General features: G+C 39.2%; 1 protein-coding gene across 3 annotated transcripts in view; it reads left to right on the top strand.

The window, feature by feature from the left end:
* LOC134527715 (endo-polygalacturonase-like) overlaps nucleotides 1–11,273 on the top strand; it is an 87,433-nt gene extending 76,160 nt beyond the window's left edge. For 2 of the 3 annotated variants that reach the window (XM_063360628.1, XM_063360630.1), the window contains one exon: nucleotides 9,827–11,273. In XM_063360628.1, the coding sequence (XP_063216698.1) occupies nucleotides 9,827–11,079 (1,253 nt within the window). In that variant the 3' untranslated portion in view covers nucleotides 11,080–11,273. Of the gene's footprint in view, nucleotides 1–1,150; nucleotides 1,216–9,826 lie in introns of those variants that run through there. The other variant, XM_063360629.1, reaches the window with a different exon arrangement.
* Nucleotides 11,274–14,915: the final 3,642 nt, after the last annotated feature.

Raw genomic sequence — 14,915 nt, 5'->3', positions numbered from 1 at the left:
GATCCGGCTTCGCACGGTTGTATTAATTGGGGGGGGGAGGGGGAAATGAGACCAAATCTCTTATTTACAGTTATAATAAATGAAATAAAATGAAAATTAATTAATTTTGACAAAAATTTAATACAATGCTTTGTAATGTACCGAAGAAAAAACGAATAGCACCGATGGTTTCCCGACTCTCGAGCACGCAACGTTGTCATGGAGACGAAGTGCCCACTGTTTTCCGGGCTTAAACACCAATCAACATTGATGATCAGTTTATTATTAATAATAAATTTTTAAGACCATTGATCGAAATAAAAACTACCCTATCTCTCAAGTTGGAAAAAATTACACATAAATGCCCATTTTCATCGAAATCAGTTGACTTGGTGAAGGGGACCTTTTTAGAAATCAGATGTAGTTAGTAATTGTCTTCTTAATTTGAATAACTTATATCACTTTCAAATCCCGACCGACTTTGTTCTACCAGTGTATAGTTATTTACCTGTATATATCTAAAAATTGGTGGTCTGTATTTAATGAGTGATGAGGACTACACTAACAATGAAATAGTCGTTGCCATGGAGACGAATGAAGCATCAACAATGCTACAGCCGTTGCCGTGGTGATTTTCTGCCAACTCATACATACATCACATTAGAAAACTCTAAAATTATAAGATTAAGACCATTAATCGAAATAAAAACTATCCTATCTCTCAAGTTGGAAAATATTACACCTAAATGCCAATTTTCATCGAAATCGGTTAAGTGGTTTAGGAGTCCATTGAGGACAAACATTGTGACACGAGATTTATATATATATATATATATATATACACACACACACACACACACACAACTTTTATGGACGTGATAGCAAATGTAGTATAGAACAAATTTTTTTCAAAACTGAAACATTAAATACAGATATGGAAAATCTTGACCAGTTCGTTAATGGACGAAACCGTACTAAGGAGATAGAAATGTGGAATCAACTGGGTTATTAATTTTTGTAGGCTACATTCGGTAAGGAATAAGTTTTTTTTTTAATATTAGTTTTCTTTACATACAGTTAAGTGGAAAATACTCCCTGCAATTGAAAGGAATATTATCTTATCAAAGAGTTTAAGTACTTATTCATCTTACACATAAATATCGAAAGTTCACAATGCCAGTTTCAGATAAGATTTAGCGGCACTCATTTTATTGTCTATCTTCTGTAAGAACACAGGTAATAATTTCGCACAAAATATTTTACTTAAATTAGAAGTAGGTAAAATAATATTTTCTCTAGCTTTGTCACAAGAAATATTCTAGCTTCATAACTGTCAATCATCTTGTTTTGTGTGGTTACGCATTCATTCCATAATATAAATCATGATATTTATTGTGAAATATTAAGCACGCCGTGCTGTCAACGAAAAACACTGGTATAAACTTATTGTGACTTTTTTGTCATGTTTCTGTACAATTTGTTATTTACATGAATTAAAAACACTTACTTCCCTTGAAATATTAGGCCAAAAGGTTAAACATTAATACTGTTTTCACATTTTGATATTCACACATTATTACAACACTTCGCTGTTCATATTATAATTGGCCATGAGACACGGTTCTGACCACAAAAACTGTGACATGTCACTGCTGCAGTTAAAAAAGAATCCCTTTCGGCACTGCCTACAAGCGTAGGTAGATTTCAAAGTACATATTTATTCTGTATACTTCTATAAACTTCTGGAACATTAAAATATTAATGTACATAATATCCTGTATGTTCTACATTATCCAGTATCGAACATTTATAATTTAAACATTTTCTCATATTCCAAGAAGTAGTACATTTTTTTACATTCAAACACTATTTTTTATCTCTTGCACTAATATATGGGCGTATAAAATTAGTTTTGGACCAAGGCGCAATAATATTACCGTGGTTTAAAATAAATTCGAACAAATTTTATAATAAAGAAGTATATAATTTTTTAAATTAAAACGCCCCCTCCTCCACACCGTTTTTACTGCAATAGTTCGTCTCATCAAAAAAAAAAATTTCAGCTAAAGGTTTTAGATAATTTTTAGGGATTTTACAATACATTATAAAGTATTTGATAGTATACCTACTAAAAAAGTTATGATTTCTTTTGTCTCTCAACACTTGTTATTTCCACCTCTTGTACAATAGTTATTTACATAAAAATTAGCTTTATACAAAAGTTTTAGACCAAATTTAGGAAGTTAAAATAAATATAACGGATTCAATAAATAGTGTACATGGTATGGAAGTTTTATTTATTTTTTATTCCAAACTCTGTTTTTTTTTTGCAACACCTTGCAGAATAGTTCGTATTACCAAAATTGTATCAGACCAAAGATTTAGATATATTTTTTTTAATATTTACAATTAATGGTTATAGATTCTATAGTTTATCTAATAATGGAGTTATGATTTTTTTTTGTTTTTTAACCACTGTTTATTTCACCCTTTGCAGCAATAGTTAGTTGTTTAAAAAATGTTACAGACAAAACCTTTTGATAATATCTTTAAGGTTTACAATCAATCTGAACTGATTTAATAGCGTGCCTGCTAAGGGACTTACGATTATTTTTGTTCTTCAACCCATGTTTTTCATTACACTTCTTGCTATGGTTTTTGGTCGTATTAAAATATTTTGAACGAAAGTTGTAAATAATATTTTAAGGTTACACAATAAATAAGAACGGATTAAATAGTGTAAGGGTAAGGAAATTATGATTTTTTTTAATCCTACCATTGTTTTCTTCATCCTCTAGCTGCAATGGTCCGTTTTATCAAAAAATGGGTTTAGACCAAAAATTTAGATAAAAATTATAAAATTTACAAATAATTTGAATAGATTCTATACTGTGTCTACTAAGGGAATTATGAATTTTTTTTGTCCTTTAACACTTCTTTATTTCCACCCCTTGTTATAATTGGTGACCGTATAAATATTATTTCGAATGAAAGTTGTAGTTAATATTTTTAAGTTTTACAATAAAAAAGAACGCATTTAATCGTGTAAATGTTACCGAAATTATGATTTTTTTTTTAAATTTTGCCCCTGTTTTTTTATCCCCTTGCTGCAATGGTTTGTTATTTCAAAAATTGTTTGAGACAAATGTTTTAGATAAAAATTATAAAATTTACAAACAATTCAAACGTATTTAATACGTTTAATACTAAAGGAATTGTGAATTTTTTTGTCCTCCAACCCTTGCTTTTTCCACTTCTTGCAGTTATGGTTGGTTGTATAAAAAATATATTTAGACAAAGGTTTTTTGTATTATTCGTACGAGTTCAAATACGTTCAAACGGATGCGATATTTGTCATATTATGGGAGCTATAGCAATTTTTCTGTTTTTAAAAAAAACCTTCCCCGATTCTACCCCTTTGGTTGAATTTAGCCTTGTAACGAATTCGACCGAGATTTTCCATTACTATATTTTATGTATCAGTTTGGAAGTTATTGGTGAAAAATCACAGGTTATCGTGTCCACAAAAATGTGATATATATAATTATATATATATACACACATATACCTACATACATACATACACACACTTTTGATTTGACTATGGTTTAGGGTTCTCTGGACCATGAAACGAAAAACTGTATAAACATTTTTCGGAAATCTCACCATGGTAACGGCTACAATAGGTAGTCTTTATTCAAAATCTACCTAAAATGACAATAATGAATTCCACCCCGATTGTAGTGAGGAAGTATTGGGGTAATCCTACTTTTACCGTGGCCAACTATATGTTGCTTGTTTGCGAGTATCGAGTGCTCAAAAGTTACATTTTTTAAGCTGAGCGTTGCCAGTCGTTTGATATAGTGTATGAAGATTGTTTGGTATATTGTACTAAAATAAAGTTTTCAACTCCGAGCCAAGTAGCGGGGCTAAAGATAGTTGTAAATACATTTTGATGGTCTGCCTTTCATTGTTTGTGAAATTTTTTGACGTGACAACGTCTAATAATCGATGAACGTCGGCTGCACGCACGAGAAAGAGTCCCGTTACGCACACTGTCTCGTTACGCTGTGTCCAGTTACGCTCATTGTACGCTTGCGCCGCATCTATCTCTCTTCCACTCGATTGGATGAACCATCGATTTGACTTTTTCGAGGCACATTAAACTTGAAAAACTCCCATTCGTTACCTACTTGTCCTATCATCGTCCTATCCTTAACAGAATAACACAGATTAGAAGAAGTTAAATAGCAAACATGTATAAAAGTTATTGTTAAAATAATCTCTTCGTTAAAGTAATAAACATATTTTAATTAATGAGTTCAAATAAAAGTAAATTTATCAATTAAATTGTAGATTTCATTTCACTCCTTCTTTGTATCCATACAAAATAATGATAATTCAATACAAATTATTCAATTTTATTCATAAAAGTATGCAATCATTTCATCAATGTTTTGCTATGACGTTGTCACGTTAAACTATCGTCCATAAACCGACTTTACAGACAACCAATTTTTTTTATATGTTTAGTTTGTTTGTGACATTTTGTAGGTGCACATATAATTGACGTGTAAAATATTTGTATTTTTTTTTTTTCAAATTGGGTAAGAGGAATGGTTCCCTCCAACCAGAAACGAGTTTGGCGTAAGACCACCACCGCCGATTTATCATACTGCCATTCGGGGCAGTAAGTGTGAGCGAGACCAGAAACCGAGGTTTCTACAACTTGCTTAGTGCATTGTAATTCTGGTGCACCCCCACTGTTTGTGGTGTAGAATCACTTGGATCAACGGGCGAGTTGCGTGTCTTGTGGGATAGGTTTGGCACACGGGCCTGTGTGTAAGCTAAAGGTGTTACGTTTTCATGTCGTCGGCGCGGAAGGGAAGCTCCCAACAGTTAGATCGGCTAACTGGCGTGATGCAGTGTCGTGTTGGTGAGCATTAGAGGCTTGTAAGTGTGCTGCAGTTGCAAGTGACCTAATTAATCACGGGTGTGGCGTGTGGTGTAAAGCTATGTGAGCAGCTCCAGCGAAACCCTTAAGACACTAGCACATGTAGCTAGACCTTATGTACACGTCACAGGTGAATCAGGCCGGTACTCGCGCAGGCATATCATCGTGTTGTCATGTTGGTGTCGAAAGAAAATTTGTATGGGTTAGTGTCAGTTGGTTGCCATAGGTACCAAAACTATTGCGTTCCCAAACAGTCGGTAAAAGGCAGGGCAAGCCAATATGATGTACAGATGTTTTCCCAAGGGGAGGTTAGCTGTAGAACTGGAAAATAAAATATTTTTCAATTAAATGTTATTCTTGTGATTTATGCTGTGCCATATGAGGAGTAAGCCGCGTGTGACACAGGAGAAAAGCAGAGAAACTTATTTTTTTTTCCTAACCTAACTAAAAACTAAGTGGGTTTGTGAGGGGTCCGGGTTAGGGAGGTACCTAAGTGCGTATCAGGCCGAAGCTTATCACGCCTTAGTCATGCTGGGATTAGCCATGCAGGAAGAGGGAGCAAGCATCATGTGCTAGGAGGGGATAGGGCCGGCCATAGCAACGATTGCTGCCATGACTAAACTTATAAACAGATTAGTTTTATTAAGGTTCGTAAAATTTAGTTGAGGACGGTATAGAAAATATATCTGACCTGCATGGGTTTTCAGCAGTTGGGAATTTGTTAGTTCGGCGGGCTAAAGAGCCCTTGTTAATACATTTAGTTATATTTTTATTTATTATGTACTTATTAATTAGTTTTTAATTCTTTTAATTTGATAACATTTTCATATTTAAAACTATTGACATGCCCCCTGGACTCTGCCCTGAGAGAGATGCATGCCTCTCGGCCTGGATCACCAGTGAGAGTGCAATGGCGATAACCTAAATTCCGCGATACTAGAATTAACAGAGAAGATCCAGAATGGTATCAGCCAGTGCATCCCAGAAAAGGAGGTTAGGCTAGCGCACGACGAACTGCCAGAATACATCCGCAGCTTGATTTCACAAAAAAATCGACTGTGGCGCGAATACACACGGCGTTGTACACCTCAGAAGAAACGCCGAATAAATGAATTATAAACAGTAATATCCGATGAAATATCACTCTGGCGAAGCAGCCAGTGGGAAACAAAAATCGCGAGACTCGACACCCAGGACGGAAACGCCTGGACAGTGACGAAGCGAATTTTAAACAAATCGGATAAAATACCACCCCTTGAAACAAACAATGGCTTAGTTTTCCAGCCCCATGACAAGAAACAAGCTTTCGCCGACACACTGGAAACAGCATTCCAGCCCAACATGCAGCCCTGCGATAGGCTATTCACAGCGCAAAACCGCGAACACCGCGTTAAATTGAGACTACCTACAATCTCTGCGCCTCTGCTAACACAGGCGCAAGAAATAAAGCGTGCTATCAAAAAAAAAAATGAAGCCGCGAAAAGCCCCCGGGAACGACGGCATACAGGCTGTTGTTCTCAAACAACTCCCGAATGAAACACTCGAATATCTAGCCGAGTGCATAAATGCAATATTTAGGTTAAATATTTTCCCCTCGCAATGGAAAGAAGCTAGAGTTATAGTCTTCCACAATCCAGGCAAAAACAAAACACTTCCCCAGAATTACAGACCTATCAGTCTGCTAAGTATTGTGTCTAAAGTCGTAGAGAATATCATACTACACCGACTTAACGTACACATACACGAAAATAACATAATGCACGAATGAACAGTTCGGCTTTCGCAGTACACATTCGACAGTGCATCAGCTAGTGCGCCTGACAGTGGAAATCTCAAGCGCATTCAACGTACAAGACTATGTAGTTGCTACGTTTATAGATGTAGAAAAAGCCGTCGACAGAGTATTTCATGCGGGGCTAATCTACAAACTTTACCAAACAGGATTCCCGGACTGCTATATCAAGCTAGTCGCGTCATACTTAGCAGACAGAATTTTTAGAGTATTTACTGAAGGAGCTCTATCAGATCTAAAACAAATAAGATCAGGTGTACTACAGGGAAGTAACTTAGGCCCTGTACTCTTTAATGTATATGTCAGTGACATACCACGCCCTGCACACCGCCTAGTAAAGCTGGGCTGCTATGCAGATGACACAGTGCTGTATAGCAGGTCTCACAACCTCCAGCTAGCTACAAACAGACTACAAGTCGCGCTCACCGAGTTTCAACAATGGTGCACGACATGGCGTATCAAAGTAAACACAACTAAGTCAGGGGCTATTGTGTTTACCCGCAAAAATCTCCCGCCTGCAGAACACAGGCCGCAAATACGTTTGTTTGACGAACAAATACCACATAAGGATGTAGTGAAATATCTAGGTGTACACATGGATAGAAAACTACTCTGGCGCTACCACATAGACACTACGCGAGCGCAAGCACAGGCTAGGATTAGTGCACTATACCCAGTAATGAGTAGGCGATGTGGCAGCAAGGTTAAAACTGGCTTACTGCTGTACAAAGCTCTAATTCGCCCCATAATCACGTACGTAGCCCCTGTCTGAGCAACAGCTGCCCCTACACACCTACTAAAATTATAGCGAATTCAGAACAGGTGTATTCGAATCGCTACAGATGCCCCACGCTACTGTCCTGTAGAAGCTTTGCATCGTGATACCGAGTCGGAAACACTGCAAGACTTTTATGTTCGTACCACACATACTTTTTATGAAAAGTGCGTAAACAGTTTGAACCCACATGTTTCTTCGTTTGGGAATTATTTTTCCGACATGACACAGAAATACAAACGCCCAAAATCACTTCTCTCGCACCGCCCACCGTAGTGGCGCGCAATTTTTTCTTCTAACTTAGCCGAGGCCGGACCCCAAACTAGATGTAGCGGACTGGCGAGTAAATTCCGCCCTTAACACTCGTATTGTTGGCAGCTCGTTGTAGCATTATAAATTCAAACACATAATACACTTTAGAGTAAGAAATTAAATAGCATAGATATAATGCTGCGCAGAGCCCCTGTTTAACAGACAAATCATACTCCGGATTAGTAGGGAGGCGGTTTGCAGTGTGGCAATGCGTGGCATGTTAGAATAAGATGTTATATTTAGTAATACTACTGGTTAGATACATGCTGCGCAGAGCCCCTGGTTAACAGGCAAATCATACTCCGGATGCGTAGGGAGGTGGCATGCAGTGTGGCAATGCGTGGCATGGTCGAAGCATATAGGCAGCAACCTAATAATAAAGTACTTAGATTTAGGTATAGGCTGGCTGGCAGCTTGGCGGGAAACGACAAAATGTCGCCCCCGAAACAACCAGCGCCATCCAAACCAAAACGGTCAGTAAAATCCAAGTTCCCGCCCCTTGCTTAGCAGTTTATTTCTACTCTGTCAAACTCTTCTTCCGGAACCATCCTTCTGTTTCCTGTAATCAACCTGCTTGTCAATAATGCATGAAATTTTGCATCCCGCATGTAAGGGCCCAGGATTTTCCCTGTGTCTATGCAGGTTTTACCTGGTCCCAACTTATCTAGCTTTTAGTCTAGAATAGTCAGTGAGGGAAGTTAATCATGGCGCCAATCGCTGCCATGGCTGGCCAATCCCTTTCCTAGCACATGATGCATGCTTCCTCTCCCGCACGGCTAAAACCCTGCATGATTAGAGCGTATAGGCTTCGGCCTGAGACGCACTTAGTCTTTCCCTAACCCGAACCCTTCCCAAACACACTTAGTTTTTAGTTAGGTTAAGAAAAAAATTAATAAATCAGTGAGAGCAGGGGCAGAACCCCCTCTAACTCTCCTGCATGTTCCTGCCTTGACAGAGCGTACTTGAATGGCGGCAGACCTCGGAATCAGATTAGTTTTGTTGGATTAGTTTTTGGGTCGGAGTTGTTGCGGACCTAAGCAAACATCAGGAAAAGTGGTTCTATCCACCTACCCTCCCCCTCGCCAAACCTTCCTAGAAATGAAATTCTGTGTATGTTCCTGATGGTGATTAATTTTTATTGTTCAAATGCTTTGAAGGGTTATCTATCATAATTAAGGTGATCTTCTATTGATTTACATCAAAATATTACATTATAAAGTTAATATAGAGTGAATCCAATTTTAAAATAAGGCGAAGACTTTGCAACATTGAGAGACAGTCTATTTTTGCTCTTAAATTTCCTCATATATGCTTCATTTCATGTTTTACTTTGTCAATCTATACCAATCACTTAGTTTTGCATTGCAAGTGTTATTGGTCACCAAGAGATAACCCCAGATCTGGCAAGAAATTAAAATTCATGTAAATGATATTGTGAAGATGTTTTAAGTTAACTATTTTTAATTATTCTCGTGTTCACAAAGAACAATTAGAAAATTTTGGCATTAAAAATTAAATTAAATTATTTGAATCATAATGGAATGCAAGTTGGATGCCCGTAATAAACTGTATAGATGTATAGTACTTTTTTGTAAAAGTACAATTAATAGTAATTTTCTTATTCAGTACATCTTCACAGACATGGATGGTATTTTGTAGGAACTTTTTTTGAAATTTTAATGAGATACCGTACAAATAAATTGTAACTGCAAAATATGTTTTGGATATTATTATAGTGATAGAAATATATTTATAACATATATATGTCGCTCTGTTTTTCAAATGTTTTTTTGAGCTGTCCTTGTAAATGTCACATTGAATCTACAAAATTTGAAATAGTAAAAGTGCTAAAAGATTTATTTATCACAAATGTTTCTTCTAAGCAATCAGAATACACATATGTGTGTGTATATATATATATATATATATATATATATATATATATATATATATAATGGTTAACAACTGTAAATTGATGTTCTCTTATCTTATAATTTTTAATGGTTTATTTCAGTTATGCATCTTTCAAGGATGAAACTTCTCAGCTCCCAACTGAGGATAGGCATTTGCGCAGTGGTTCTGGTGGTAGTTGTTCTTCATGAGGCAGCAGCGAGGGATTTGCGACACGTGACCGAACCCAAGATCCCAGCAGCCTGCGTGTCCCTGAGAGGGACTGGCGGGGACGAGACTGCAGTCCTCCAGAAAGCCCTCAACTCATGCGGCAAAGGGAAAGCCGTCCATCTGGCGTCCGGTAACTTCGTCTCCGGCCCGCTGACAATCCCTTCCGGAGTTGGTCTGTGGATCGATGGCGGGGCGGTGCTGAAGGCCAGCTCGAACGCGAAGCTGTACGACAAGGGCAAGAACCTGTGCGGCACGGTGAACAAGGAGTACAATGGCTGCAATCCATTCATCCACATGGTGAACGCGGTCGGCAGCGGGATATACGGCAAGGGGACTATCGACGGCCAGGGTGGCGTCAAGCTGACGGGGAAGAGCCAGAGCTGGTGGGACCTGGCCCACGAGGCGCAGGTCAAGAACTTGAACCAGAACAATCCCTTTCTGATCGAAATCGACAACTCGAAGGACATCACCATGTACCAGATCACCATCAAGAACGGACCAAACTTCCAAGTAGTGGTCAGCCAGACGTATGGGTTCACGGCCTGGGGAGTCACCATCGACACTCCTGCCTCGGCCCGCAATACCGATGGCATCGACCCGGCAGGGTCCCAGAACGTGACGATCACCCACTGCAGCATCAGCACCGGGGATGACAATGTGGCCATCAAGGGCGGCAATGGAGCGGCCAGGTACATGTCCATAACGAACAACCACTTCGGAAGAGGGCATGGCATGTCTATCGGTAGCGAAACCAAGGATGGTGTCAGTGACATAACAGTCGACACACTGACACTAGTGGGCTCAGATAACGGGCTGCGAATCAAGAGCGACCGCTCCCGTGGTGGCCTCGTCACTGGTGTTACTTACTCAAATGTCTGCATGCAGAAAGTCGCCCATCCCATCATTCTGGACACGGAGTACAGTCACACTGCCTCCGGAAACTACATACCAGAATACAGGGGGATCACGTTCAACAACATTAGGGTGCTAACAGCAGGGACATTCACCTTCGATGGGTTCAGCGATGCGAAACCCATCCAGGTAACATTGAATAATGTTCACATCAAGAAAGGTTCTAAGTGGGTGGAAAAGCATGCCAAGATCAGTGGAAAGTACTCTGAAGATGAGAATAGCAACAGTTGCTAATGAACAATACATTTTGTGGCGTACCGAGGTATGCTTTTCACCTTCAGTAGAATAACTCACAACTCATATCACCTTGGACAAATAAAATAAATGATACATACAAAATCAACCACTCCCATTGTGACCATATAGCTGTACACAGTAAAATTTTACCTGTAAAAAGAAAAATAAATAAATGTTATGATTAAAAGTAATGTTAATGCTCATTATTATCCCAAGTATTTCCTTTGTTGAAAATACAAATTGTTAGTTATTTTTGTGTTAAATTATCTACTATGACCACTTTCTGCTTCATTATTGAGGTTACTGTCTTGAGAGCTGGCGCCAGGTAACCACCATATACTGAGCGACGTCAAATTTCCGCTCTGATAAGGAACGAGCCCTCATCAACTTGAATTGCTGGCTGATGGTTAAGTCATCAAAATGCTGACCTCATGTGTCACCATAAAACAATAAGTTTTCGTGCTCCTTCAAATTACTCATGGGGATGGCGAAAGAAAACGTTTTCCGCATTAATAATCTTAACAGCAATGATTACTATCGAAACTAACAAATGACTAGCCTTGTCTTTCAGACTAGGCCCAAGTAAAAAAAGAAATTATGAATTTTGATGCATACTTAACTGCTTTAACTGTAGACGGCATCGGCAGTAGCATGCACCATTTATTAAACTTTAATCTTAATCTCATACTAACACATAATTTTTATGAATTATTAAGTTCAGATAGTTTTAATTTAAAAAATAGGCCGTGTATATCAATTAAATATATATTTTTATTTTTTAATTATTTTATTATAAAAAATGCAAAAGTACTCATAAGTAAATTTCATATAAATTCTTATTGCCACACACGCACATACACACCTACACACACACACACACACACCTACACACACATATATATATATATATATATATATATATATATATATATATATATATATATATATATATTTATATACACTACGCAATACTATGATATGAAACTGTTCAAAAGACTTTTTTTTGTTTAAAAATAGCATAGAGTACAAAAAGTGTTTGGCCGATAGGTTTTATTCTAGGAAATAAGAGTTTTTGTTATAAAGAAATTCGGAACAATAACATTAAAAAAAATAGTATTAACATGATTTTAGTACTGGAAATTACTCGACGAAAAAAGCAAACGCACGAATGAATGGCTATGCAAATATGATCATGGCCTGGAGTGGGACGAAGGTGAAATTCCGTTCCACCAAATAAAAAACACTCTAGACGATTTGCTTCTTGCAGAATCCGCGTGGCATCATATATGTCGTCGGACTTGAGCAGAAGAAATGGCTGAGCAAGTTGTGTAATGCACCAGTTGAAATTGTAGGAATGTAGACCGACTACGGCTGCCCTTGCCTTCGCAAGCCTAGTGCAATGCATGGCGCGCAGCTACACGACAAGTTTTAAGGAGTGTGTGCCTGTACAAATTCGCAGCTAATGCGGAAGTGACACTCGCAATGTGAGTAGAGTCTGCATATATAAAAGTTGTGCAGTGGTTCGTGCCTTCAGTTGTCTTCCCACCTGCAATATGTTTTCCTTTCATCCTGACAACGTGTACGTGAGATTAAGACCTAGCTGCAGCATTGTCGAGTACAGCTACTGGGATACCGAATATCTGCGCACACATACTAATACAGTCAAATTAGACATTATAAGGGGGTGAACGTGGCATCAACGACCGCATCATTATCAAAAATTGAAAAAACCTCGAAATTTTCGACTTTATTTCAGGTTTTGTTGATTTTGACCCAGAAGGACTGGGTTTTGGGCAACGACAGTTCAATGTACGTTTGAAAAAGATTAAATTTGCAACAATATGAGACTATAACGGTTATTTTAGGACCAATAATTTTGGAGATTCAGCTTAGAAATATCTGGCCAATTTTTCATTTTACGTAATTTTTAGCAAAATTTCATAGTTGTCAGTAACATTTATGTTTCTGAAGGCATAGTTTATTGTTCGTAAACCCTCCTACCCTCTCAATGGACTCTATAAGTATCTCAGGGGACCAAAAAGTGTACCCCCTCCCCACCATTTGTGTAATTCATTAGTGCCCTTCGCCAACTTCAAAGCAATGGTCCTACTGCCCAATTGTGGTTGCAGTATTTCCAAATGGTGACACTGATGAAACAATTCATCGAAGCAGAGAGATCAGGGAACTTGGATTTACATTTTACCACTACACAACATATGCTACCATTTTTCCATGTTGCATGACACTTGTTTTATGCAAAGTGTGATCTCTTGTATGTTCAGGACATGGGTTTGGAAGAGAGAATGGATCATCGGGAATATAAACTTTTTACAACAGATTGATTTTTTTTTACAATCCGATGCTCTAAAAATTGTTGGGCTGGCATCTGCTCTGATATGTCTATAACAAGTGCTCATGAAATCCATGAGAGCTATGGAGGGCTCACCCGGGGTCGTGGAATTACTTCCAGCATGCTGACGCGATGAACTTTGGGAATGGTTTAACTCCAGAACATCTTCGAAGAAGTAGAGGTGTACTGTGTTATTGACTCAGCAACAAGTGAGCAACATGTGGACCTATGCCAGTCTCGTATTACCCGAGATGTAGCGAGTACAGAAAAGTTGTGTCACTGGTTTTCTCAACAGGCCCCATTCCCTACCACCAAATTCATCATGTCAATAAGCAGTGGGATGGTTGGAGAAGCAACTGTTAACTGCCACATAACCCTTCAGATTGGGCATGAATCTTTGTTACGAGTAGTTGGACAAAACTTCTGTGATGTCAAATTGCAACGAAACAACAAAGTCACACCCCTCCTCAGTGTTCGCCTGTGCGCAACCCAGGACAGACGTGTGACCCTGTGAGACCCCGGGAGATGTGAGACCGCGATACATGAGAAGTGAGTAGTGATATATGTGACTGTTTTCCGGATGCGAACTCCGCACCGCCGGCAAGCCTAGTGAGCTGCACAGGGGCTGACGACCCACACCCACCATGGCCTAGCTGCAAGCTAGCCTGGCGCCCATCCGGACCGAACAGTACACCAGCCGACTTCCCTACTAGGCTCACCTGCTAACACAGCCTCCGTTACTGAGATGACGGCATTTGGCACCCCTGCATGTGGCAAAAATCAAGAATGTTTCAGGGTTCTACAGCAACTTTTCAATATCCAAGCTGAGCGGTATGCGGGAAACGGCCATTTCGTGCGTGCGACGTGATTAGGGTCAGACAGGCCAGCGTGACCAGTGCAGCGAACAAAGAGCACCCCTCCCCACCCTCGCAACATTCCAGCAGAGCAAGCGACGCAGCTGGGTGACGTCACGACCCAACACCTGTCGGAGCTATCGCCCTTCTCTTTATGCGGTTATCCGGGCAGCTATCGCCCTACTTTTTTTGCGATCGTCTGGGCAGCTATCGCCCTCCTTTTTGTGCGATCGTCCGGGCAGCTATCGCCCTCCCTTTTGTGCGATTGTCCGAGCAGCGGCCCACACTCCTTTCTCGACATTGCTCGCACAGAACACTACAGCACAACCCAACCTCCCACTCCCTCCCCACCAGAGCTATCACTTTCCTCCTCTTTGTGCGGTCGTCCGGGCAAGAGGCCACCACGCCTCCCCTCAGTACAGGGTGCGCGCGCACGACCATGTAACTAACAACTACGATCAAAACAAACACCAGACACCACTCCATTAGTTTTGATTCTTAAAGATTCCAATGTTAAAAGTAATTTTAACTTTTTATTAAACATTTATTAAACATTTTCGACTGACCATCTCACCTCAGATCTGTTAGTAACACCAACACAATGTTACTCCACACAATGACCATCTTCT

Source organism: Bacillus rossius, chromosome 1, assembly GCF_032445375.1.
Source record: "Bacillus rossius redtenbacheri isolate Brsri chromosome 1, Brsri_v3, whole genome shotgun sequence".
Classification (NCBI taxonomy): Eukaryota; Metazoa; Arthropoda; class Insecta; order Phasmatodea; family Bacillidae; genus Bacillus; species Bacillus rossius.
The sequence above is the reverse complement of the archived record's forward strand: the minus strand, read 5'-3'. Positions and strand labels throughout refer to the sequence as shown.